At 39.2% G+C, this 27914-nt stretch overlaps 1 protein-coding gene across 1 annotated transcript in view; it reads right to left on the bottom strand.

Annotated features, from left to right (window-relative positions):
- Nucleotides 1-27914, bottom strand: part of PCNX2 (pecanex 2) — a 148286-nt gene that overhangs the window by 10252 nt on the left and 110120 nt on the right. The window contains exons 25-31 of the mRNA XM_079297526.1: nt 27006-27221; nt 16400-16653; nt 12002-12235; nt 9744-9847; nt 2245-2389; nt 1059-1289; nt 441-715 (exon numbers count right to left, since the gene is read on the bottom strand). Of these exons, the coding sequence (XP_079153652.1) occupies nt 441-715; nt 1059-1289; nt 2245-2389; nt 9744-9847; nt 12002-12235; nt 16400-16653; nt 27006-27221 (1459 nt within the window). The remainder of the gene's footprint in view (nt 1-440; nt 716-1058; nt 1290-2244; nt 2390-9743; nt 9848-12001; nt 12236-16399; nt 16654-27005; nt 27222-27914) is intronic.

Here is a 27914-nt window from a genome sequence, read left to right as displayed (position 1 = left end):
ACAGTTAGGGGAAGTCAGGCAGTTATGGTGAATAGTTGTGTTTTGGTCAAGAACAATAACTTGGGGATGAATATCTAACTGATGAAGCTTCAGAGCATAACTCACCAAAATGCACCAGCATATTTACTTATGTTCAGAGTTACAGAAAAGGCACACTTATTTAGATGGCATAAACAGTAAAATTTTTTGAATAAGAGAAGTGTCTGTAGTGCTGTGTGATTTGAATGACTCATGCTGAATATGTAGAAAGCTTTGTCATGAATGAGTTAATGGATTTTCTTTCTGTTCTATTTGCAGCACTTTTTTGTTATATTCTGAGTTACTTACAATTAATTTTTTACTCATAGATAACAATACAGAATTACTCTCTTTTAACAGAAAATACAGTGACACTGAGACTGCAGGGTCTCTCATCAGCATAGTCAAAATTTAACACTTACCTTAACCACTTGGATTTGAACCACTTTTTTATGTTGTCCAAACTGACAGGTCCCCCCCAAATGTTCCTCAGCTGGCTGTGTGTCCCGAGGTACGAGGTGGTTAAGGGGGAAACATACATTGGATATCCCAGCGGCTGATCACACGAAGAATTAATTAAGTTCCGCAACACCTGTTTATTGTTCTGGATGCTTCCTCTCTCTGGGTTACGATTGCGTAAGAAAATCAGTTCCTGCTGTTGGCCAGCCCAAAGCCCTCTGACACACTCCTTGTTGACCTGCAGGTGGGTTAAAAACATGTAGATCGTGCAAAAACATTTGCTACTCAAGATGCAGAACTACAGGATCTAAGTAGAATGGCAATGGATGAGTGTGCAAACACATCATGTCTTTCACTAACAGCATTTTATGAACTTTTGCAGCTGCTCCCTGGTAATGACTGGAATGTTGTTGCAGAGACACAAACGTGGGTGGCAAAATGGAAGTCATCTAAAGGGAGCTTTTTTAGTCTCTAGTCCCTGCTTTAAAAATTACAATTAACTTCTCCTTTTGGCCACATTACTCAGAAATAGTACTAGTTACTACAGCCCTAAATTACTGCAGTATTAGAAAGATACGTACCTTGATCACCTTGAAGCTCAGGTAGCTTTTGTGGAGCATGATGACTTTATATTCATCTGCTCCTTCATCCACCACGTGTCTCAGGGTCAGCAGCTCCTCCCGGTTGGACAGGACTGCGCTGCGCCAGGCCGGGTCCCCTTCATGACAAATCACCACCTTTTCCTCAAAGGATTGGATCGCTTCGTACAGAACTGCTGGGTCCTCGTACTCATCCGGGCACGTGAACTGGTCCTGGTTGGACAGGGGAAAGTATTGAAGTGGTACATTCGTGAAAACACAAAAACTATTGACAGTAAAAATACTGGCTTCTGAACAGTTGCCAGCTGCCCCCCTCCAAGTGACTTGACACTTGATAAAGAGTGTCTTTTGGGAGGTGCATTTAACAGTAACATAGAAAGGTACAATTTTGGTTTTATTGTAACCTATTTTGATCTCATGATTACACTGGACAAAGACACTTGGAGAATACCAGCTTATCTTCTTTATTTTTTAAATGAAGTGTGAAACTATGGCAGACATAGCTTTTGGGTGAGTTGGAGAGATATATCACCTATAGGGCAGTCCACAGTTCTTGTGGAAATTCTTATTTGTATTCACAAAACCCCACCAACAATAGCACAGATTGGGAATCCATCAGCAAATACCACAATACTGAAACTTCATCCAGCAGCACCATGGCCAGCGATAACATCGTAAAATTATTGTATCAAAAAATCAGATATGAATTCACAGCATCTAGAACAATTATGGTATCATTCATGATATTCAATCATAATGTGCTAGAGCAAGAACAAAATTAACTCCAAGCTATACAGGGCCTGACCTGAAATTAGCAGTGAAATCAGCATAATCAATGTATTTTCTTTCAATCTAGAAACCAGCTTTAAAGTAAAATAAGAAAAGATTTTCTGCTTTCTTTTGATGAAAAATGCAGGGTCAAGCTCTGCAAAGTAGTTTCAAATGGGCAGCTGGGGGTTCAGAAAAGAAAATCAAGTGAATTCAAAATAAATAAATGCAAACTCTTCCATCTTGGTGAAGGATATTTCTTAGAATAAGATGGCAAATACTCTATTTCCCTCTTTTTTTTTTCCCCCCCTTTGGACAGTTACTAAGGTATCCTGTGTTCTCCTAAGAAAACAGACACAATAGTACATGTTATACATAAATACATAAATAAATACCCTACCTGGTGTAGCTTCAGAGACATTCGGATTGCTGGGGCAACAACCTTATGCAACAGATCCATGTCTGCAAAGACCCACTCATCCTTTGCTGCTATCCGGAAGTCTCCTTTAAACAGTGCATGGAGCCCATAAAGAAAAGAGTCCAAGCTGTAAGAGAAAGGCAGCAGTCACTCCCAGAAGTCATTCCTGTCTCTCCAAGCCAGATCTGCCAGTCACCAGCCTCATGCTGACCTGTGCAGTGGCTGGTGACCCTCTGGCCCAGGGCGAGTGCCTGCAGTGGGTGCAGAGCAGGGGTCACATCATATTTCTCTAACAAAAAAACCACTACTTGGGAGAGGCAGTTTTCCTTCCTGCTCTCTAAATGACTGGCCATGAGCTGAATGGGTCACCCAGAACGAATGATGCCCTCAGGATGGGTGATTGAGTCACAGGGTGCCTCAGGGCACTGCTCCTCTGCAGCTGTGCCACAGAGACCAGGTCAGAATGCCAGGAGTGCAGCCAGCAGAAGCTGCTTCCTTGTTTGAAAGTTTATCGATCAGTCCTGTTAGCACTTCTCCTTGTAAGTGAAAAATAATAATGAAAAAAAAAAAAAAAAGACTTTCAGGAAATCAAAGACCTTTCTCATGACATTCAAACCTAAATGTGAACATTAAAGCAGATATACTGAGATTATTATATTTCAGAACTGTTCAGCAAACCAGGTAAGAGCAGGAATCAACCAACAGGTGCTTCCTACTGAAACAATGAACCCTAAAGGAAATATATACTGGGTTTCTTTTTTCTAAAGTAAGAAACTAGATGTAGGCAGTTCTGCCTGGTTCTGATGGTTTACCTAGAACCTGAGATATAAGCATAATGTACAAAATCAGGTAGTTGTTGGAAGGTGGTTGAGCAAGGCCTTTGTGAAGGGAAACAATCAGTCTTCAGCTCCGATCTGCACCCTGAATGACAAGATTCCCATGCCACTGTCACTTGTATAATGCTTGTAAGGTGATGCTTGCTGTCCCAATGAAGTGATCTTAAAATTGAGGAAAACGACGCAATGAATTACAAACAGGCATATCTTGCAAACCCACAGGACGTGGTTTCATCTACCTGCTAAGATTTCACTCATTCTTACAACAGTTGATCTTTCAGATTGCAAAAACTCTGGGGAGAAGCTGTATTAAGATGTTAGTAGTTTTCATTACTGCCCAGCCTTTCTCTAGAGAACACATAATCTTTCCACATAATTGAGCTTTCTTAATTATTTTATTTTAAAAAATATTTTCAATATATTATTTTCTCTGAGAGAGGAAGAAGAGACTGGGAGAATGCCTGGCCAACTTCAGCCCAAAGGCATTCTAATTTTACTCTTGGTGGGTAGCATGTCTTAGAAATTAAAGTGGAAATACATATGCTGTTACCAGAGAAACAGCAGGATACTGATTTTCTCCACAAAAGCATCATGTAATACAAATCAACTAATCAGTGGGACCAAAACAAGCCAGAAAAGGCAGGGCTGCTGTCACTGCTGGGAACACAAGGATTACAGAGAAACTTTTAAGAATTCTTAACTGATTTGCATTTATTAGTACCAAGTTACATATTAAATCATGCCTATGAGAGGCAGACACACTCAGATCTTCAAAACATTCAAGCACGGATTTCAGTGGGAGTTATTATGTGTCCTTAAGGAGTGGGTCCTGGTCCCCACTGACTTTCAATCCACCATCTCCACAGTTCAAAAAATGGTAATATACTCAAACCCTGCTTAATAGCTGGGAAAGCCATAGAATAAGCCAGCTGGGAGGGTGAGGGGAGAATGGTGAGTGCAGCCAGCAGGATGAAATATGTGAAAAGGCTACACATCAGGAAGGCTCCTTTCACTTGCCCACCCACCAGACAACATTAGCATACACAGCTGAATCCTTGCCTGGAAAAAAACCTTCTCTACCTAAATAATCTTCCCAGGATTAAATTGTAAAAGCTGTCTTGAACTCTGCATCTAATGATGATCTGTAGTATAGTTTCTCCCCGCAATAACACCCCCTGTATTTGCTCTGAAAAGTGGCTGAGACAAAGGGAGGAGTAGGCAGGAGAGAGAACTGGTTTTTACATCTTGGGAGGCTCTCAGAGCCAAATCTGAACACCAGAGCAGATAGACAGACAGTTTGCATTCACATCACAGTTACTTACAGACATCAGCACCAGCTAAACAGGCTGCTGTGAAGAGCAGGATGTGCTGAAGGTACAGCCATGGACAGCCATGCAAACTGCAGCCAAGCATCAGCAGAGGGAGTGGAGGGAAGCACATACAGCTCTCCCTGGGCTTAGGGGAGACTCATCCATTTGTCATCCCTCTGCATAATAAGTTCTCTAACTCAGGGGATTTTTTAAGAACAAACATGACTGCTACAAGGAGCAAATCAGTAGTGGCAATAGTTGTGAGAGGCTGAGAGTCAATTATTTTATGTATTGTATTTTCCACCAGAGCGGTCTGGAAGAGATTGCTGTATTCACAAAACCATGGGCATCTTTTATTCTCCTGACAACTGTAATGAGGCTTTTGGGTACATTCTGCCTATAATGTGACACTATCTCAAGCCATTACTTCTGTAACATGCAGCCTCCTTAATCCATATAAGATACAGCTCTCGTTATTCTTCCCATTGTTATGCTCTCTCCTGAAGACACTAATGAGATTATTATGAAGCTGTAAAAGTCAACCACTTTGATCTCAGGCCTGACTCTCAACCACTTTGATCTCAGGCCTCACTCAAGGTTGTTGCTGTTTTCTTGGCCCACTTTTAACATACCTCAATTAGTAATCTGCTGTAGTTACAGGCTGGTTCAAAATATTTAAAAAACAAGTTAAGGTAAAATTACATGTCACAGAAACAACATTAATCTGTAAGAGACATAACTACTGCATCTGGCAACATTTCTAACCCTCTAAGCTAACAACCTGAAAAGCTGCTGTCACAACTGCAAGCTATTTTAGAACAAGACTGGTAGGTGCGTGGGAACTGCCAGCCCTTGAAAGTGCAGAAAAGAAGGGATTAAGTAGTGCCACAAACACCAGAGGAAGGGCAACAGAGCCAAAGCAAATACTCCCTCCTACTGCACTCCTTACGCAGCTCTGACTTCTGAAACTAAAAGCATTTAGTGCCAGCCTGAAAACAGTATGGATGCAGACTAATGAGCTGGTGAATATCTCTGTGTGTGTTTTGAATCTGCAGACCTTCTCCAATGTTAACTGTAGGTTTATTTAAGGAATAAAGGAATGGGCATGTCTGTGAGCTAGTAATGACCTGAATGTCATAGTTCACCTGAAATATTTTCAGTGGTAGCCCTTCTAATTGGATATTTTAGATGACAGTGGTTGTGAGCTAAGAGTCAAACTTTCCTGCCCTGCTCAGCTCTGGCAGACATCAAGCTGCACTGTCTGCTTGAACTCCCAGCAGCAGTGCAGCACCAGCAGCAGCCCTGTGGTGCCATGGTCTGTGCCCTCTACATCTTCCCCTTCCCTCAGATGCTGGGCAGTGCAGTGGGATGACCAGGTGGGAAGGGGCAAGTAGGGCCAGCTTCTTCCCTGCCTTTCAGAGTGAGCAGCAGTTCCTCCAGGCAGAGACATTCCTTGGAATGACCCTTTGTCAAACTGAGCTTGGGGGAACCTGAGCAGCCAATCTTGGCACTGTTGGAAGTATCTGACAAGAGATGCTTTGAGAGACTTTTGTATTTTTCCAAATCTGAAATTTTTACTAAATATTTTTTTACTAGTAGCTTTAGTGGCTGAATAGTATTATTCTGTATTTTTTTAACAAATACACAACTAAACATATCACTCACATCTGAATAAATGAATGGTAATGTCATGTCATTCTTCAAATTGCATTTTGTGCAGGATGCCTCCTAATGACAGTTTAAAAGAGCAAGTAATTTGCATTGCAATGTTCTGCCTCCTTAATGAAGGCATTTATTGTGTAATCTAGTGTTAATATTAGGTTTCTACTGACATTTACATGAACAGGTACAGTGAATAATTATTTACATACATTATATAAGAACATTTAAAATCTTGGTTTACACACTGACATTTGCTGATTAATAGATTAGGCAAAATCATGTGTAAATGAGTGCAAATTGATAGTTTGCATACACAATGTAAACTTGACTCTCAGCTCTGTAGTGCACAGCCCACAGTAACATTACCTTTGCTCCACTGCACAGCAAGTTACTCCTCCAAGACATAGCAAGGACTAGACTTAGTCCAGAGAAAGTTTCATACTACCTACATTGTCACCTCTGAGAATGAAACAGGAACTGCAGAGCACAGCAGATTCTTGGCTGGTTTGCTTCTCCTGAACATCTGAAACACTTCATACAGTGAAAAGAGTATGATACCTACCTGGCCCTTACATCTCAAACTCATTCCAAAAACTCTAGCAATGTTGTGCACAAGATGCTCCACAGAGAAAATTAATAGAAAGTCCTGAGATGATGTTCAAGGTAAATTCTTAGTGCCTACCAGAGTAATCTAAATCTGCATTTTTGTAATCCAGCATTTGAGCATGACAAAACATGTTAGGAGCCCTGATCTCTGACAAAATGACCCAGAGTCATGGAATGACCTGAGTTGGAAGGGACCTTAAAGATATCTAGTTCCAAGCTCATACATGTGCTACATCCCCCTCTCATGCACACAGCTGGCTGTAGGACTGTCTGCTCTGACCATTGCTGACAAAACTAAAACCCTCTTCAGCACCAGTAGGCTCTGAAAGGTCCCCAGAATATCATGGCACCTTTTCAAAGAAAAGGACTGTGAAGCATCACTCAAGAAAACATTCCTCTGGCTTTTGAGGACCTCAATTACGTCTCCCCCATCTCGCTGAATGTAGATCTGCAGGACTCTGAGAGCTGGGGGCAAGGACCAGCAGGAACACTCAAAATCACCCTTGGTGAGAACTGCTGTGCTCTGCCAAACACAGAGAAAGAACTGCCTGAAGACAATTCTTGTGAGCGTCTCCTTCTGGCTGATCAGCACTGCACACATTGGACCAAGTCTCCTTCCCCTGGCATGCAGCAAAATTGTATTTCTATTGGAGTCCCACTGACTGACTGCTCATTTGTGTTTAAACAAGTTGTGCAGATCTGTCTGAATCAATAAACACCATAAGCAGGGTTAGACATGCCCTTGTTGCTCAAGTGAATGTATTTGGGGGATTTCTGTTGATTAAGGTCTTGATGTCAGGGGGATAGGGTACCCACCTTGCTCCTTAGTTAGTAATTTCTACTAAATTGGTTTTGTCAGTTAAGATATATACATTTTGAAAGACAAGAAGATATCTATTTTACCAAGCTAAAGTCATGTTTTGTAGCTGCAGCAATTTTTAACTTCAGCTGTGCTACTCAGATTCCTTTTCTGTTTTTCCAGATCCTTCTGACAGTGGAAAAGCATTAAAGGTAGTTTAACCAGGTGGGGAAGTGACACAGTTTTTCCACAGTTAAACTTTCCCAGGGAAAGCTTCTGTGAAGTAGCATTTGAAAAGATACTGACAGAAGCTTCCACTTAGTCCCTTTTATGTCACAAAATACATTTTAAAAATACAATTATTTGATATGGTCCTGGAGAACTTGCTTAATAAAAAGAAAACCAGGACTTAATTGAAGGTTATATAGAACAGATTAAAAAAAAAGTGACAGAGATGTGCACCTCAGATGACTACCCCAGTTTTTGCCTTTCTGCAGAAAAGAAAGGTATTGCCTTCCCTCCCCAAGAAAAGTATTTTTAAATATGGAGAGTCCACTTATCAAAAGAGAGGAAGTAATTCGGTTCATTGGTATTTGTCATATTTTCAAAAGACATGGTATAGCTGACTCCTGGAACTATTAAAATCTTTACAGAACACTATACAAATAATTAACTTCAAAATTCATACTTTCCATGTTAAACTTTGGAAAGTCTCTGATAATATTATCCCTTTGCATTAGCACTAACCATGTAAGCCAGTACAAATAGGTGACATTGTTATTGCATCTGTACAAAAGCCAAAGCATTGTAATGAAGATGTTAAGATCCAGTGGAAAGTACATGTAATGTGATGACAGTTTTAAAAAGCTTTTGTGTTATTTTTAAATGAATTCCTAATATCACTGTGACTATCTATTGCAGGCCCAGATCAAAAATCACTTTAATCTTTTCTCAAATAAATATCATAAATGCACATAAACTTTCCCATCATGCTTCCAAACTCTAAAATTGGGATCATCAAAAAATAAGACAATTTAAAAAATACTAATGACTTACCTAACATCACAGTAATTTGAGTGAACAGAAATGAAGAGAGAAGAAATGCAACCCAGAGGAAAACTACTACAGGAAGGGAATGTGCAAGGACTAGTAGAAAAGAGATGACAAAAGCCACTTTGGAAAGCAGAAATCAGCAGCAAAACAAGAAAAAAGCCACATGAGCCACAAACATTTTGTATGGAAGACATACAACAAAATGCCATAAATATCTCAACAGATAACAAAGCTAGAATGAATATTTAAAAGGACTGTTTTATCTCATAACAAAATGCATTCAGAATCACACCTGCTGTCTTTGTTTGCTTGTTAGTAAGACAAATCCTCTCTAAGGAGCACATTGATAGAGGTATAGGCAGCTTTGCTCACCATTCTGTGCCAACACAGCAAGGTCACTTAGAAACTGTATTTATTCAGCTTCTCCATTGTTACTAAGCTCCTGTGCATGCATAGGATTCAAATAAATCTAATAAAACCCTAAAACTATGTGGGAAGTTAAACTCCATTAAAATAATCATTATTTCATTAATAAAATGCCTCATCTATAGCACAGTGTAAATTATACTGTATAAAACCCAAACAACTGTGAAAATGGAAGAATCCCTAATGAAAATATAAGACAAAGAGCATATTTAGCAACAATCTCAATGAAGCATATTTTAATTAGCCGGATTTCCTAGGAAGAAGTGTTTTGAATGAATGAACATTTTGGAGCAAGGTAGACTGAGAACAGACAAAGCTGCAGCCTCAGGAGATGAGAGGTTCTCCCTTCCTTAGCTGCCAGAAGGAAGTGGCCCAATGAACAGGAATGCACCCTTGAGGAATACAGAGGAGAACCCTTATACATTTATTATTATTTAGCTAACTACAACTCAGATAAACAGCAGTTTCTTCCTCTTCTGGAGATTTCTTTCTCCTACTGGAATACCAGAGGAAGGACAGCATTCCAGTAGCCAGGCATAAGTGAACACAAGCAATAAACATTGATACCCATTATTTCAATTAAAAATTCTGCTCTGCCCTATCAAATAGAGACTGGTACTAGTTATTTAGTCAACCACAAAGAAAAAGATGATCAGGAATGACAGAAAACCTTTTATAGGGGAATGAGATTTCACCTTAATCTAATCTTCTCTTGAGATCCCACATCACATGAAAAAAGACAAACAGGTCTTTGTTTTAACATGAGGAAAAAGGATTCCTAAAGATTACCTGATGGCCATATTGTGAGATGCAGTTCCCAAAGCTCTCCGACCCAGTATACACAAGGCAAAGGAAAGCGTCACTAGAGGAGAATCCTCATCGCTGTCCAGGTGCTACAAAGTTTAAAGATTAGCATGTTACTCTAAGTGCAAACATCACATTTAAAAGCACTACAATGCTACAAATTGTGACATTCATAACATTTGCATGTAGCTGGACCTGCACACCAAAACATTCTTTGCGACTGAACACACCAAGAAGGAAGACCATCACCATCAGAGTATTTTTGCAAAATGCAAGCTTGTTTTGCCCACTGGCTAGAAACACAACGTTTCATTCTCAGGTAATGAGATCCCAAGGCAAGGGAGCTTTTGGTGGTGGTGGTGTTTTATTGTGGGGTTTTTGTTTGTTTCCACTCCTCTCAGATCTGACATTCTAAACTGGAGGAGCTTCCTTCTTGTTGGGAGACATTGCAATTGGAGACAGCCAAAACCCTTTTCACGGAACACAGTTCCTATGAGACAGAAGTACAATCTCTTTGGAAAAGTTCAGAGGCACACACTTTCAGTGAATAACAATAACAATATCTATCTAAATGGCTGATGGCACCGACTACCCATTTTAACAAGCAGTCAGAGCATTTCATTCATGCTTACTAGCTCAGGAGGTTTTTTAATGAAATTTTCACAAAGAAAACTCTGCTACCAAGCAGGAGGAAAAAACTGGAACAACTGCTCATGCATGTTAATCTTCAGGAGGATAGAGATTATTATTTCAGTCCATGCAATGAGTGATTTCTTAGAGCTTTCTCTGACTTTAAAACTGAAGCCAATTATAATGGAGAATGTAGCTCCTTCTATAAAATATACTGATTTTCTGGGTATGTGTACAGTGAACCTGGGGTTTTTTTATCCAACCTCCTAAAGAACTTTGCTTCTCTATAATCAGTGAATTAAAAACAAAGGTAAAATATGTAATGAAAAGATAAATGTTTGTGTGTGTGTGGCACCAGTGCAGGCTTAATTAATTTGCCTTTTGAAGTCTAACTTACATGTTTCAATTCTACTGAACCCCTAAAACTGTTACTGAATCCGAAACTCTTAGCCAGAGGACAAGTGGAAAGGCATCAATTAACAGTGGCTTTCCCCACACCATGCAATTGATTCTGTGTCAGAACTTGGGAGCTGAGACATGGAGACAAGAAAGAAAAGGAGCGAAGTTTTCCCAGTAGCAGGAGATGGTGGGAAAGGGCTCAGAAGACAATTAAATGAAAACAGTATCAATATAATGATATGCAGGGGAACTGGTGGAATGGTACTCAGCACCAGAGACACGAGAAGGAACCAAAGTGGAGCACAAACATTCAGTGATATTTCAAGAAAGATTCAGTGATGTTACACCAGCTAAGGTCAGTAATGGGATGTGGAGTCTGTCATCCTGAGTGGAAAAATGCACAAATACAGCACATCATGGCCAGGAAAGAGACACTTCTCTACTTTTGCCACTATCAGCAATAATCAGAAAATTAGATTGAGGCAATATGCTTGTTGAAACTGTACTCTCCCTCTGGGCTATTTTGAGTATTCCATGGAAATACAGTAGTGCATTTCTGGCAAACGACTGCTGACCATCAGTAATCTTAGTGGCTCAGAGCATGCAAATGCACAGCTGCACATCTGCCCTTGAGCTTCTAGAGCTGGGAGTGGTTTCACACGGTTCTGTGGTGGGGCTCACGTTTGAGTCATGAGTTCTCAGAGGTGACTTATGCCAGCAGGGAGTGTGCCATGTACTCCCTTACCATCCTGCAACTGTACATAAATATAAGTACATTTCTGTAAAGGATACACACACATCACAGACATTTGGCAAAAGTACCAATCACTGGCAACACTGAAGGAATTGCAATGCTCTGATGACATTCTCTAAATGGAACCTGCTCTAGCAATACTTCTGTGAGCACTTGATATATCCATGCTTTATAGAACTGACAAAATTATTACTGTTATTAGAAATTTGCACAGTAAAGAATTGGTTCTGTGTTCAAAGACTAAATGTTCCTTAAGACTCCAGTTTTTGCACAAAGGTGGTTTCCAAAATATGATGTTTGCATTCCAGAAAACATTCCTTTTACATTAAAGCTAAAAGCTTATATAAAATAAATTTTATTTTACTAATCCTGAGCAAGTAAAACAGTAGCCATGCATCATTTCACTCATATCCCAAGAATTAAAACTAATACTAAAAAAAAAAATAAAATTGACATGTACCTCCACCCTTTTCCTGGCACAGAACTGAATCCAGTCCAGATAAACACTGCAGAAGCTAGCTCTTGTTATTCCTTGGAGACATGGAACATAATCTTCATCTATGTTCACATTAAACATTGCAAGGTCACGTTCAATATAATGCCACTTTGCATAGGGCTGCAGTATCTTCTGGATGGATTCGTCTTTTATCCAGTCGAGGATTTTGGGGGAACTTGCTGTAAAGTATATTATACTCTGTTGACAAAATGTGCAAATATTAGTCACTGAACTCTGATTAAAACTGACGTATTTTACATAAAGAGAATAAGCCAAATAGGACCCCATTAAGAACTATAATAGTATATCTATTTCTTACATTTTACTGCTTAGCATTATTGCTTCACAAAAGTGTTCAAATAAGAAAGATGACAATAATTGATATTGATAACAGACAACAAAAAAAAGTAGCTTTTTAAATATCCTTCCAGGAAAATCAATACAATGATAGCAATGTAGAGTTCCAGCATTCAAACATGGTAATACTAGTGGGGTTGTAGAGTCTATCACAAAGAAGGTGCTATCAATAATAGCTTAGGCATATTTTGAAAAAACAGAAGAAGATGGTCACATCCTCAAAATAGGGCTCAGAGGACTTACTGTTTTCTGAGGATGATGCTTTCCTAATTCTTTATTAGCCACACAGATATGACAGATGCGTATGACACAAATCTAATATTTTTCAATGCAGCAGGTAAAGAATAATAGATTTTATCTTACATGTCAGGTTAAAAAGCTGATAACTGATATAACTGAGTTGCTTTTAAAGCACTGAGGGGGGAGCAGCATTCAGCAGGGGCTCTTTTACCAAATACATAATGTTAGAAAGCAGCAACACACATATCTCGTATCTGTGCCTGAGTTTCTAAGTTTTTCTAACCACTCTGTCTGGACACATTAAAACAATAATAAATAAAAAAATAATTTAAAAAAATCTATCTAAACACAACTCAGAGCATATTTCAAAAGAATATGAAACTTAAGTTCCAGTGTGTTCCATCAGCAGGAAAGTCCATTATAATGTTTTATAATATTAATTTAGAGTTGGATAGCAAAGCAAACAAGGAGTAAGCATGATTCACGACTGAAGATGAGGTAGTTTCTCATAACCCTGTCAATGAAATAGTACTAAGCAAATAAATGTATAAAATCAAAATATGATGGATTACAATGGACAGAAGCACTACCAGTCCTTTTAAAAGCTCCAAATGTTCTCCACAGTTTTTCTTTCAAATTGTACAAAAATGCGCAAGTAAGAGGAGAATCAAGCTTCAGAGGAAAAAGACAAGTCAGACAGATACAGACAGGATGGACCCTTAATTTCTTGCATGAAGAGAAAAATACACTCCTTAAAAAGGATTCATGCAGAAACAATAGGAGCTGAAAACACAGCACTCAGCAAATACACAGACTTCTTGAACACTTGAAGATGTTTAAGTAAGAATATATTGAGAAGAAATGGAAGAGGCACAAGGGAAAAATATCACAGTAGTTGGGTAGGAAATTATTTCAAAATATATGCAGAAGAGCTACAGGAGCTGACCCACTTTATTTGTGGGGAATAAAAATCCTTCCTTAATAAGAAATGTATGCATTTTTAGGCTGTCAATGAAACTGCAAATGAAATAAATATTATTTAAGAATAAGATGCTCGGTGCAACTCATTGTTTAAAAGACCAATAAAATAATTATTCTTGAAGGATAGAAGAACTAAAACAAAGCAAACATCCTCTTTGTTGATTTTTGAGATCGAGTTTTCTTTTTTTATTATCCTCTTCTGTGTTTACAAAGAAGATGATTCAGGTGGGAAAAAAAACAGGCTTGCAATCAGACACAGAAACAACAAAATATTCTGTCACCTAATTAAATTCTGCTCTCGGTAACTTTTACAGGATATTTTTTTGTGCACAAGTACATTCTCATCTATATGGAATTTCTGAAACAATATGGTAAATTTTTACAACATTGTAAGCTACAGAGAATAAGCCAGAAACACTCAAAATGCTCAATGCAATGTAAGTGGAGTTCCTGCACAAACTCCAGCCTAAGTGTTTTTTGAGTTTGTGCTTTATGTGACTTGAATACTGCCTTATCTATAGTTCTTCTTACTTTCACACCATTAAAAAGAAAGTGTCAAGGACTTTTAAAATGTTCACAGTGAAACTGTACAGGGTCTTGATCTAGATTCCCCCAGAAGAAAGAGCTGGGGAAGGAATGAATTCTCACCTCTGTGTCTGATACTGTTTATTTTGAGGCAAGCATTAAATAAACAGGAAAAAAGCTGATCTAACACATTATAATTTTCTCACTTTCCAAGGCTGTACTAAAGATTTTACCAAATCTTTTTAAAGCCCCTGTTTATGGAAAAATCTAATTACTTTAAAAATACAAGGAGAAAATACCCAGATAACTTTATTTTGGGAAGTGACATTCTAGAGAAGGGATTTCCTGAATGCACCCTCTCTCCACCAAAGGGAGCCCTATTGAAGGTGCCAACAGGTTATTATTAGCTTCTGTTAAATGAAGGAGATTAAACAGATCAACAGACCAACAGCCTAAGAGTGAAGACCAATCTTTCTGAGTATGAAGTTCTGTCAGTGCAGTATTAATAATACTGGCTCAACTGCATCCAACAAGAAGAGATTTGATTTTCATGCTTTCAGGGCCATCAGTAATGCACATGAACTCTGCACAGAGTGGAGATGGAGCCACAGCACACCTCAGTGATGTGGAGAGCATTTAACCCACTGCCTTCTACTCAAAACAGGATCAACTAACCATACCTGTATCACATGGGATGAAAGTCTGTCTAAGCCATCTTACCTATGTCAGCTGCTTCTCAGATATGTCCAGAACAAGAAGCTCCAAACTACCTTTCAGCTAAGCTTTATGCCCCATGAGGTGATGGGACACACTCCCATAAGTCTTCCATATATTAATACATTTCAAGGCACAAAAATGGTTCCAATTTATAAAGCAAATTGTTCACTGTTTTAAACTAATATGATGCTGATCTGATTGCAGCTTAGACTGGGATTTTTTAGTCTCATTCCCCATCAAAAGCTGAGTCATTTGCCAGCTTGAATTGGTTTATGTTCCAGTTATTCAGAATACCTTTTAAAGTAAAGCAAAGCAATTGTAGCAATATACTCATTAAAGAATAGTTGGTTTTTTGTTTTGGTTTGGTTTTTTTAGCTTAGTTACATTGCTTTCAAACAATATATAGCCACAAACCCTACTTTTAAAATGAAAAAATCATGCTCACATGCAGTTTTATTTCTAATTAGTTTATTAAACAAAGCAGGCTGGTTACCAGGCTGTACTGCCTGCATATTTATGAAATCCCAGAAGTAATCAACTGTATGATCAAAGCAGCTTTGTAAGGCAATGAGCTTGTTTTTACTTCATTGGTTCATTTGCAAAAAATGGTGATTAACTTATTTACAACAGGTTTCTCTCTGATGTTGACAGATTTTTACAATTGCAGACATGTAAGGAGAAAGGAGATGTCAGGGCTGGTTTGGAGCTTTAGCAACTGGCTTTATGGCAGTACCAGTAGCGTAGAAAGCAGCACTTGGCTCTTGCTGTTTCAGTAGAAGACTATAAAGCCCAACAAATTCTTCCTTTGCTGGATTGGGAATGGTTTTGGCAGAGGATGAAGATGTCTTGCTAGACTATAAAGTTCAATTATTTTTACAAATTAATATCTGTGTGGTTATGGTGATCTTAGTAACAATGTAAATATAGAAGTGGTGTAAATGAACTGCTGTGTAATCAATGGAACAAAGCAACTTCAAATGTGTTGTGGTATATATGGAAAACAGAAGGTAAGAAGGGGGTTTGCAGTACTAAAAAAAGTACATTTGAGAAACAGCTCTTCAGAAGTTTCCCAAGAACTTTATGCTTGTTAATACCCTTTCTTTTCTTTTCCAGAAAATAAAAAAAATAAAAGAAACAGTGGAAAGGCCAAGGCAAGAAGAAATAACAAACTGTTAGTGAAGTGTTGTAAGAACATAATTAAGAACACTTTGTCTGACTTTATCACTAGAGGATGGTAACTCACCTTCTTGAGCTCCATTGAAGCATGCCTGCCATTTTCTGTACTAACTGTAAGCATAAGTGATCAGAATTAAATTTAGCAAAGGGACACATTAATTAATTATCCCTATTCTAATGGAATGATCTTAAGACCAAACCAAATGATTCTATGGTTCAAACATCGAGTCAATCTGACTGCCAGACTGTAGTGCAGATGGATTAACATAAAGCAAAAAACTTCAAAAGCTTTCTTCTGTAGACAAGCAGCACTCATTGTATTTGAGCAGCCTGCCTATGAACAAGTGCTCTTCAGCAAAGGGTTACCTTGATATAGTATCTGATGAGGATCCTGCGCAGGTCGAACACCTGCAGCATGGTGGCAGCGTTGTTGTCAATGATGCTGTATCCCTCCAGGATGTACTGGGTCCGTGTGATCTCCCACGTCAGCCAGCGCAGGTTGAAGGCTGCGTTACAGGACAGCAGGTGAGGCAAGTGCCCGGGCTTGCAACAGCAGCAGCCTTCGTTGTCTTCATCTCCTTCTGTTATAGCTTCCACCTCTCTCTGTTGGCAATATGTCCCTTGGCAGCAAGAAAAAGAGTGTGTGAGTTATTGGGGGAGGAGGAAACAGAGGACGTCTTGCAAGCTCACATTCAAAGCATGTTTGAAGGTTGTAGGCACTTGGCAAAAATGTGAAAGAAGGAGTTAGGGCAGCAAACTCCATGTGCTAATTGAGCTATGTGCAGCAGCAAATAAAGGGCTGTATATTACCCATTTACAACTATCACCTGCAAAAGCCAAAAGGGCCTGATCTAATATTCTAGTTCTAACGGGTTCTGAGCAGACCTAAACTACAGACCACAGCTTCCGCCTTCATAAAAACTCACCAGGAAGCAACACTAAAGTGTCGCTACATAAGGCACATTAAGCAAATTCATCCAGTCTCAGTCTGCTTATTCACCTAATGTACTGGACCCAAAGAAAGATTTTAGTGTGTCAGAAATTGTAGAATCTGGGATTTAGCAAACTATCTTGGAAAGGAAGTTCCAAAAAGAACATCTACTGGGTTGTTCTCTCTCTGGAGTAAAAGCTACTCTGGATCAAACATCTCTAATGAACAGCACTAGTGGCAGTATATCTCAAGAACAGAACAGGTTTCTAATTAGTCTATTACACAGGCTTTTGATCAAAGTAGAGCAGATTTTTCTAATAAGGGTATGTTACCTCAAAAAGAAGTCATGAGGCAGATGCAGAAGCAATAATGCAATCTCTGCATTTTCAGCCTGTGCTGTGCACACTAGATGGTCAAGCTGAGCCCTTGTGGATTTGAAATCTATGAACACAGTTTCTATACCACATCGGACACTACTGATAAAAATTGAGGCAGACACCCATGTGGTCCTCCCCCAGTATGTTCTTGATGTATGCTTCTTTTTAAAATTTACTCTCCATAGGCTGTTGCAGAACTTTCTCCCCACTGAGTCTGTACATAAACCATCCTTCAAGGGCATGTCCTATGATGCAAGTTACACATCTTGCACTGCCAGAGGTTCAGTACCACCCACAAACTGGTGACTCCATCAGCTTCTAAACAGACTCAACAGGAGAGGAAGATGTGAGACACTGCTTTGCAGTTCAACAGCTCCCTCCCCAGCAGGACCAACAGACCTGTTATGTCGCTGTAAATGGAGAAGAATTTGGCTGTGTTCATCACCTGAACATTCAGCCAGGAAAGAACACAGTGCCAGCTTCAATTCCCTGCAGTCTGCCAGCACCCCAAAAGAGAGCCTGGAGCAGGGCAGCATCCCAAAGGCCTTTCTGCAGAGCAGGATGACAACTGCTGTGCTCTCGACTGTCTCTTCCAGTCCCATCACAACTCTGTTTGACAGCCTGTGACCTTCAGTGTGTATCAACAGAAGTAGCATCTAGAATATTCCTTTCTCCTCACTAAGAAAGACCTTTCAAAATACAACAAAATATGCTAAAGTATGGGTTATCACTTTTTTTTTCCCCTGTGCATCTGCTAAAATGTATGCAGCAAGCAAAATATACAAGTAAAAAAGAATAGAAAAAAAACAAAGGAAATATGTAAGAAAAAACAGGATCATGGCTCTCAGAGATGGAGGAAAAAGATTCAGTATATTCCAATGTTTTCTGTTCAGTTTGCCACAAATGAAAATTTACACTGTGAACTCAGTGTCACTCACACACTGATATGCATTCCTCCTTAGAGGATATACTACAGGGATATACAACATGAAAATTTATTAAAAGTCTTCAGGTCATCCAAATATAAACATCTTGCCTTTCAATACTGCCAAGTAAAAAACATGACCTATTAGGATGACATTTCCAGTTGGGCTGGACATGAACTGGACTGCTTCTGCTTCATATTTCACAGATTTCTACATGAATTAACACTTACTGCTCAACAGTGAAAAAAACAGTAACTGCTCTGGGTCAGCAGATGATTCTGTGAAATCAAGTCAGAAAACATTGTACTCAAACCAAAGTATGGAAAACATTCCTTTGTACATTGCTGGAAAAGACTAAAACAAATGCTCCATGTTGGTGCTGTTACAATTGCTGTTATGTTTCTCTTTAAAAGTTTAAAGGTCTTTAAGTATTACACTGAACTTAAGAGAAGATACATCTTCATCCCAAGAGAAAAATTAATTATTGCCAAATGTTTGCAAGTAATGAAAATTGAAAAACACAATGAACAACTGTCCCTGATCCCTCTACAACAACAGGATTTAAAGATGCCTTTGCTCAGTCTATGTAAGTATTCAGGGAGTTATTTTGGTTTTTTTCTTTTGGTATGGAAATATCAAATTTTATTTCTATAGAAGACTTTACTCTCTATACCAGCTCTTTCAATAAATGCCAAATATTATTACTGCAGTTTCTGTAATTACTCATTTTCTTAGGGGACATATTTTGTAAAATACAGGCCCAAGGGGGCTGGTAAGGCAAAGAAAAGGTGAATTCAAGAGACCCTCAATGTTTAAAGAAAACTGTCATCACATGCATAACAAAGAGAAGATGATGCCAGAACATTATTTACACTCTTAGCTAATTCTAACCTGTAATTCTACAGGTTAAAATGCCTCCAAGTTGTCTTTGCTAGGCAATTTTAATCAGCTAGAGTTAAAATTATACTACAGGGGGTACAATCAATGTTGAACTTGAGGAACAAGAGACATTCTAAGAGGAACTGTATTATTACAAAAGATATAGGAAACAACCAAAGAAATTCATGTGGTCTTTTTATGGATTTATTCCAAAGAATGAAATCAGGGATGTGCTTTTCAACATCTGGCAAATATGCACTTGATTAACAAAAGCTGTTTGATGGACCTGGGCACTATCACCTTGGGGATTTGGTGTCTTCACTGCTTGTGGAGCCTCTGGGATATCCCTCATAAGTTTAAAGGTGTAACCTGTGCCATGGCCAGTGCTCTGGCAAAACACCAAATCCTCATTCCTGTTGATTAGTATTTCCAAACCACATCTAGTGAAAGGACTCAAATCTACAAAGACAACATTCAAGCTTGATGCTCAAGAACATGTTGGTTCCCTCCCAGTTCCTGCAGTCAGTTCTAGAACAACTGCTGGTAATTTTCTCTCGTCATTAACAGAGCCTCACTTTAGTCCTTAATTCACTGGCTGGACTTCAGAGCCAGATTGGCATTTTACTGTGAAATTTCATTTACCAGAGCATATATCAATCCTTTTTGGTTCATTACTTCAGACACTGGTACCACAGAGACTAAGAGCGTGTGCTCAGCTTTATGCATTGAGCCAGAAGGGACAGGACACAGCAAATGAAGTCAAGCATTTGTATTTGTCTTTTACAGAAGGCTGGCCCTGGACTTTTTTGAATGTTCTATAAGCTGATGATTTAAATGACAATTTTTATATTGCTTCTCAAAAAATTAGCAAGTTCAAGCAACTCAGAGAATTATTCATAAAACCAAAGAGCAGGGAAAAGAACATGCACTTCACTTCTGCAATATAATTAAGTGTAGTGCCATTAAATATTAAAATACAGAAAAATGTTTTCACTAATAATTAGTAATTTCAAAATCTGAGGGAAAACATTTTTTTTACATTTCTTTCTGCAGTAGAAGGAAAATAATCTCATGCACTTAAGTTTAGTCATTCACTCTGACCCTTGCTAGTATAGATGTGACCAATTCATTTGTAAGATATCTAACACTGGAGGGTTGCCAGAAATCCATCAATGTAAAAAACGTGCCAGCTGAACAAAGCAAGGTCAGCCTGTGTGAGCTCAGGAGAAAGCCAGGGTGAGAACTTGGAGCCCTCTGTATTTTCCTGACACATCAGGATTTGAGGATAGACTTGTGCTCTGTCAGAATGATTTGACCTAAATGGAAATGAGAAAACTGAAACTGAACACTAATCTTGCTTCAAGAGGATAAAATACACCTAACTAAATTATCATCCAGCCATCTCGAATTAAAAGCTGAAACCATAGTGTGCTTTTGATTCAATTTTGAAAACTCAAGGGGTGAAAAGCATTTTCCAAGGTCTGAGGGGCCAGACAGAAAAATCCAGTACTCAGCCACATACTCAAAAGTATTTTAGGAGCAGCTTTAATTTTCATAAAACACTTCATTTAAACAACACATCCAGAACAGGGACTAATTATTGTGGCTGAAGGTAGCAACACCTTGAATACTGAGGATTGCTGACAAATAAGCAACTAGAGTGCAAATCTACAAAGAAAGGGTCATGCCTTTCCTAAGCCTTGCAGAGGTCTCTTCACAGATGACTCCACAAAAAAGCCTGGTTGCCCACCATTTCTTTGGAAAAGCCAAGCACAAGGATGTCTTACAAATAAGTGCATTATAGTAGAATTATCTGGCTCTGCTTCAACAAGGTTATGCTGCAAAATCAAAGTATTCCCAAATTTTGATGGATAAGGCTCCTTCTCGACCAGAATTTATTTTCTGCTCAGGATAGCAGTTTAACAAGCAGTAAGTTATCACACAGAAAAAGCATAGTGAACATAATTACAGCCATTGGAAGGCCATCCTCTACTGAAACATTAATCAGATTTGGTTCTAGAAACACAAAAAACCAAATACTTTCGAAGAGGAATGAACTGAGTTCACAAATGAAAAGTCACGAATCTCAGAATTAGACACATTTTGGAAATCTGCAACTTTTATGGCTCTTTCCTGCTCTTTTGCTTGTGGAATTGGGAAAAAGAACAGTAATTTATAGATTCTGATAGTCACAGCTTGTTTCAAAGAAAAAATTCAGGACTTAAAAACTTAAAAAACAATATCAATCCTCAAACATAAAAGCTGTTGGGTATAAAACTGTGGTTTGGCTTTCAGCTGCTTCAGGTGCTTATTCAGATATGTCTGAAAAACAATCTGGTTTTCAAACCAGATCAGTTGCTACAATAACAGGAATCCCCTTTCCTCAGAAACCTTTCCTTTTCTTGGCCCATAGAGACACATTAAGAAAGGCCACATGGAGGTAGCATTCTCCAAAGATGTTTGTTTTTAAACTTGCAGCTATGAATAACACAAAAACTTCCCATGTCAAATCTTTTGCAGTGCAATGCAAGATGCAACATTTTGGTTTTGGCAAATATATTTTTTCAGTGAAAAGGTTGCATTGCATTTAACATTTTTCTTTTTTCCAGAAGTCTTCTCCAGTGCACCCATAAATACACATAAAATTGTGAAAGGATGAAAAGGAAAAAAATGCATCAAATATTTATTCTAATATGTGCTACAGAAACTATTCTAATTCTATTTGAAATTTATAGATGACTCCCACTGTTGGAGCATTATTGTACACATAGAAAGGCTTATACATCACAGATTTCCTACATTTAATATAAAGTATCCTCTTCCCTGTTTCATGTTATTCTTCCCAATTAAATCACCAAGATGAAAGAAACCCCTTTGCATCCTTTCTGTCCATGTTTCTAGTATTTCCAAGAATTGTGTCTCTCAGTCTTTATTCTTTCCCCCAAACACTGCACTTCTAGTTTTTAACCTTTCTCCCAAGGGATGTGTCAAAAAATGCTGTTTTTCTCTGAACTCTTTGTAATTTACCAACACCTTTTAATGTTCTGGCACATAACCTCAAGTGTGGTCTCAGGAAAAACATGAGCGTGGGCACTTTCATTTCCCAACAGCAAGAAGTGATTTGTAAAAACATAAAAGTTCCAACCACTCCTTAAATAAAGAATGATTCTTCCTGGTGCTACAAAGCCTTCAGACACAAAAATCAAACACAAATAAATATTCCTTACACTGGTAATGTACTTGCTACTGTAACAGAACTATGCACCATACACATGGTGAGCAATGAGTAATTGTCCTTATTAGACATCACTACTGTGCCTAGAGCACATAGCCTGCACTGGCTGCTTTCATACACCATTTTGTGTGGGAAATTATCTAGCTAGCACAGAGAGAGCCCCACAGGCACTCCCATCCTGCTGCCACAGCTGCCTGCCACTGTGTACAACCACATCTGTGTCTGCTCAGCCCTTTCTGCCTTGATCCATCTAATGAAGTTCCAAGTGAAGCATGAATATTGCACGTGCAACATGCAGTAACAAAAAATCACAGCAGAGATTTAGAAGTTCATTAAATGACTGAGAAATACTGTGCAGGAGTTAGAAAACAGCTTCTGAAGACTTCAGCAACACCATCAGTAAGTAGTTTCTACACATGTAATTCCAAAATTAATATTCTCCAAAAGACACATTGTAGACACACAGACTAAACAGGAAAACATTTTAAATCTCCCTTGTTCTACAGGGAACTTGTGAGAGGGAGATATTTTGACATTGTTTCTGCTTGCTCCCTGACTGTGGGTTTTCCCATCTCTTCCTTTCAAATTAAATGATATGTTATGTATTTCTTCTGGCAGGCTGCTTTTAGCATTCTGCTGTGGTCTAACACACACAGCAGAGTTAAGTTACTGAAGGGCTCAATTCCCCCACACCACTGTGCAGCTCCTTGGAAGTGTTCCCCTGGTTTCAGCTCATTTCTACCTTCTCTTTGCTGTCCATAAGGGAGCAGCTGGGCATTTCCTGGAGGTCTTGAGCCTCCCCTCTGCTTTACACTCAGGATGAATGACACAATGGAGGCCATCCCCTGTCTGTCCTTACAATGGGAGAGTGAAAAACTAATCCATCCAAGGTGTTTAATACGAACAGGACTAAACACAGATGAAAGGAATCCCAGATTTGCTGACTCTTTTCTTTCAGTCTGCTCTGTCTGTACCTTCTTATGCTGCCTGCAGGCATTTGTTTGGGTTTGTTTTTTCATTTAAAAGCTGAGAAAAATGCTTCTATTACAAACAGAAAGGCATCTGGATCAGTCACTTACAATGCCAAATTTCAATAAGGATGGACTGCAAACTGGGGAGGCAGCAAGTACCTCCTTAAATTCAGAAGGCTCTGTGACCCCCACTTAGGGCACTACCAGTATTGCCAGCAGAGCCTTTCAGCTACCACAAGGAGAAACACCCATAGTAATATTCAGAGCTCCACAGTGCAAATATTGCTTTTGGTTTAGTCATAAACAGAAAACAGTCACAGAAAACACTGTTGTGATTCACTCATTTCCAAAGCAAACACAGATTTCCTATTTAAGAAACAGCAGATTTTTGGGGCCCTCAACTAAAATTACTTGTTTGAAATTGAAGTTAAGCAGCCAAAGCTCAGAAATTGCAGATTACAAGTTCCTCCTCTAGCCCTTTTCTCCCTCTTGTGGGAAACCCCATTCCATACAATCAAAGGAATTAGGGTCCCCTGTGAAAAAACAGTGCAGTGTAAAAAACCAGACAACTAAATATAGGAATGCAGGATGCCCAAAGCAGTTTGTGCTATTTAACAACTGCTACTTGACTTTGTAAACCATCAGCTTCTTCCAGGGCAGTTCCACACAGACTCTCACCCTGCAGAAAGAATTCTGACTATATTCAGTATTCAGGCTGTATTCACCAGCCTTCTGCAAGATTTGCACTGAGGAAGAACGTGCCCATCCACACAGGAGATGTCTCTTGGTGCTGCTTGGTGGAAGCCTGCTCTACCTTCCTGTCCCTGCAGGCAGCAATCCTATGGAAGGGAAGGAGAAAAAAATGCCTTCCAAGGCAGAATTTCAGTCTCAGCTTTCACACAACTTCCTTTGAATAGCCTTGGTTCAACCCCTTATAAACTTCTGCATTCAGGTCAGCCCCTCTAGCTCCTTTTTCTCAGACTAGTGCCTGAGTGCCCCTGTGGCCTGCAGCCCCACCAGAGCAGCCCAGCTCCTTGTTGGCAGAAGGACAAACCACATACAGGAAGGGCACAGTTCTGCAGCATAGTTTATCTAAAGCACATCAGCCTTCATGGGTTACCTGGGGACACAAACAACCCCCTGGTGTCAGCACATCACCCCAGGAAGTCTCCACTAGACACACAGCAGATTATCTGCTCACATTTTGGTGTCCACGAGGCTTTTGTTATAGTCTGCATAAGGCAGATCCAGGCTTCCTTACCTGGCTTGTGTTTGGCTCCTCTCTGGGCTGCTTTGCTTCTCCTGTTCCATCCTTAAGCAGACTTGTAATTTGTGAGATATCTCTGGCACTCCTTCTGCACAGTCCAGTGGGGCTCAGTCATCCCATGACATAGCAAATGCTACATGTTTGAGCTGGTTTTGTCTCAGGTAAATTCCTTTATTCAACCCTGCATGGTTTCTCTGTTCCAGACCAAGCAGTGGAATAACAATACACACACTCCTAGCTCCTGTTCCCATAACAACTCCTTTACCAAATACTCTGAAAACCAGAGAAAACTTCCTTACATACCATGCCTGTGAGGACACAAAATAACCACAAATTTTGTCATATTCTTGGAATAAGATTATCCAGTGGGTTCAGAGAAGAGAGAGAGTCCATTTTTCTCCTATTTCCTACTACTTCCTCCTCTAGTATTGAGCAGTCTCTTTCCCCAGTGATACTTAGAGGGTGAGGAGGTATAGGGAACTAAATTTGTACTGAGGATGAGATAATCCAGGTGAAACCATTCCCTCACTCCTCTCCACCTCCAGCAATTGGCATTACTTTCCAGTTCAGTCTGTTGCTGCTCTCTTGGTCCAGGCCCATCAAAGACTCAGATAAGAAAGAGGTGATGCTTTGCAGGATGCCAGCCTCCCTCTGAGGAGTGCAAGAAAGACTGGGAAAGAGGATATTCCTCTTGGGAACTCAGCTGGTTCTCAATAGCAGTCTATGAAAGGCACGAGAGGCTGGGGGGACCCAGCCCCAGCTGAATTGAAAGAGCTGTTGCATCTGGCAGACATGCTGGATCTTTTCACAAAGTAAAACAGTATTAACTACAGTTAATTAACACTGAACAGCATTAGGCAATCTGCATGGAAAGGTCAATTTTCAGACACATTTAATTACTTAAACTGTGATTTTAGGGAATACAGAGATGCCTCGACAGGTGGCACACTGCAATTTTTGAGCTCTGCTCTCAGATCCAGGTGCCAAATGGCACCTGCTGGTTGTGAATGATCCTGGCTCAACGTCAAAGAAAGTCTCCCCAAACCACTTTGCAACAAAACTACCCAGTTGTTCCCCATTCAACTTCCAGTTCATTATGCCTGTCTGCTAGGTTCCTGATCTTTTCATCCAGCTAGCACATGGCTTGAGCATCCTCTCATATGCTTTCATCTGTTTCCAATATTTACTTTCCTTCTACTGCCTAGTGATGATGATGGTAGAGAGGGATCCAGCAGTAAGGTGCATAAAGAAAAAACACCTCACAAAATTCCTGTAATTTAAGCGGGAACAAGATTTCTTTCCTCTGTTTCAAATCCCACACTGAACTATTTTAACACAAAAGGATGATCAGCAAAGATAAATTTTGGAAGTTAGACTGCAAGTACCTATCCCAGACACAGCAGCACCACTTAGGGACACCCAAGGAGAAGATGAATACAAAATACTTGCATAGATCTCTTGGAAGTTGAAGCAAACCTCAGAACCACACACACATGACCACGTATTCCTCAACAATCATCAAAAACAACACAAAATTATAAGGCTGATAAATTATCTTTCTTCTTTCCACTTGTTTTTCCTCACAATTTGCATTTGTTCTGAATAGGCATCTCATGAGGTACTATAATACCAAGCTGTTTCAGGGATTTACTGTTTTATTTCCACGTAACTTTGCCGAGGACACAAGAGTGTTATCTTCATCCCCAGTGAGGGAAAGTGAACATGAAGCATTCACCACAACCTATTCAACATCCTATATGGAGTCTGTCACAGAGTCAAGACTTGAGCCCACACGTGTTGCTTCTTACTCTAATCCTCCCACACTTAAGTACATTCAAAGAACCAGTCTGTCACTTATTTTCTCACACTCAACCTTGTTGAGGAGTCACCTTGATTATACTCTGCTGTTCTAGTGTGCTAGTGTGACAGAGACCATCTCAGCACCACCTTCTTGCATGGTTTGACACAGGATATTTTCCATGAAAGGGAGTCTTACTTTAGTTTTTTTTTGTTGTTGTTCTTCTGTTTTTGTTTGGTTTTTGTTTGTTTGTTTTTTAAAGACAAGGGGGTTTGGGTTGGAGGAAAACAAATAATCTGAAAACATAACTCAAGCATTACTCAAAAGATCTGTGAACAAAGCAAACCACGCAACAAGACTTTCTGAAAGTCTTATGATACTGCAGCACATGGCTCCAAATTTCTTAACATCTAGACTTCAAAACAACATTCACATAACAATACAAAGAAGAACCAAGCTTTCAGACAGATGAGTAGAAAGAAAAAGATGCTCAAACTCTACATCCTACTAGAGATTTGTGAAAGATTAAAAAGACAGAGAAGATTTATTGCTGGTTTTGTTGCTATTTAAATCATCACAGATCCTTACCTCGAAATTCGAGCCCTCTGAGCTGAAAGGTGACAAGGCCATTTCCAATTTCGATCAAGTGCACAAAGGCATTTAAATAATCTGATGCCAGAATAAAACAGTCTCCTGTGTTGTAGTTTCCCCAGCGGCCCAGGATCAAATCTCCACAAAGAGACTCCTGCAGAGATCTTGTCAAATGCTCATAAAAAATGGAGTTGAGATTATTGTCATCATTCCCTACAACCAAAGCAGCATACATTTGTAAAAAAAAATTATACAAAACCATTCTTGATAAAATTTTATGTTCTTTTTCATTTCTACTTAAATTTTCTTCCTCTAGCTAGATGATATCTTCCTGATACTTTATACAATCTACATTTCCTAGGTAGCCCTTCAAACAATCAGGTTAATATGAACAATATTGTAAATCAAAGATCACATTAGTGATAACACATATTTCAGATTCTATCAAATAACCTCCAGAATTTACAACAGTAAGAATTTCTTGGCCCCACTAAAAGTCTCTGCAATGCTAAGTTAATGTCTACATACTACTCTTAATTTAAAGAAACGAAAAATCATTATTAATTCAGAACATATGCTTAAATCAGAATGTTTTTCCTGAGATTTTGTAATACTTTGGTCACACAGCTACCAATAAAATGTAAACTTCTAACTCTACAATACAACCCTGGCCATCCCTGTGAGCAACATAAAATTGGCCACAGAATACTGAAGTGAAAAAACCCTATATATTAAACCTTGGCCTCTCTCACTGGGATAGGATTTGGGCATGTGACACTGGTATCAGTTCTGCCCAAAAAGAGCTCTGTCCCACCAGGCAGTGAAGAGGACCAGCTGACATACCACATGTCCTCTGTGTCCACTGATGTGCCAAAAATCTGCTCTCATTTGTCCCACAGGAACCAC

The sequence above is a fragment of the Erithacus rubecula genome, assembly GCF_903797595.1.
Source record: "Erithacus rubecula genome assembly, chromosome: 2".
NCBI classification, from domain to species: Eukaryota; Metazoa; Chordata; class Aves; order Passeriformes; family Muscicapidae; genus Erithacus; species Erithacus rubecula.
The sequence above is the reverse complement of the archived record's forward strand: the minus strand, read 5'-3'. Positions and strand labels throughout refer to the sequence as shown.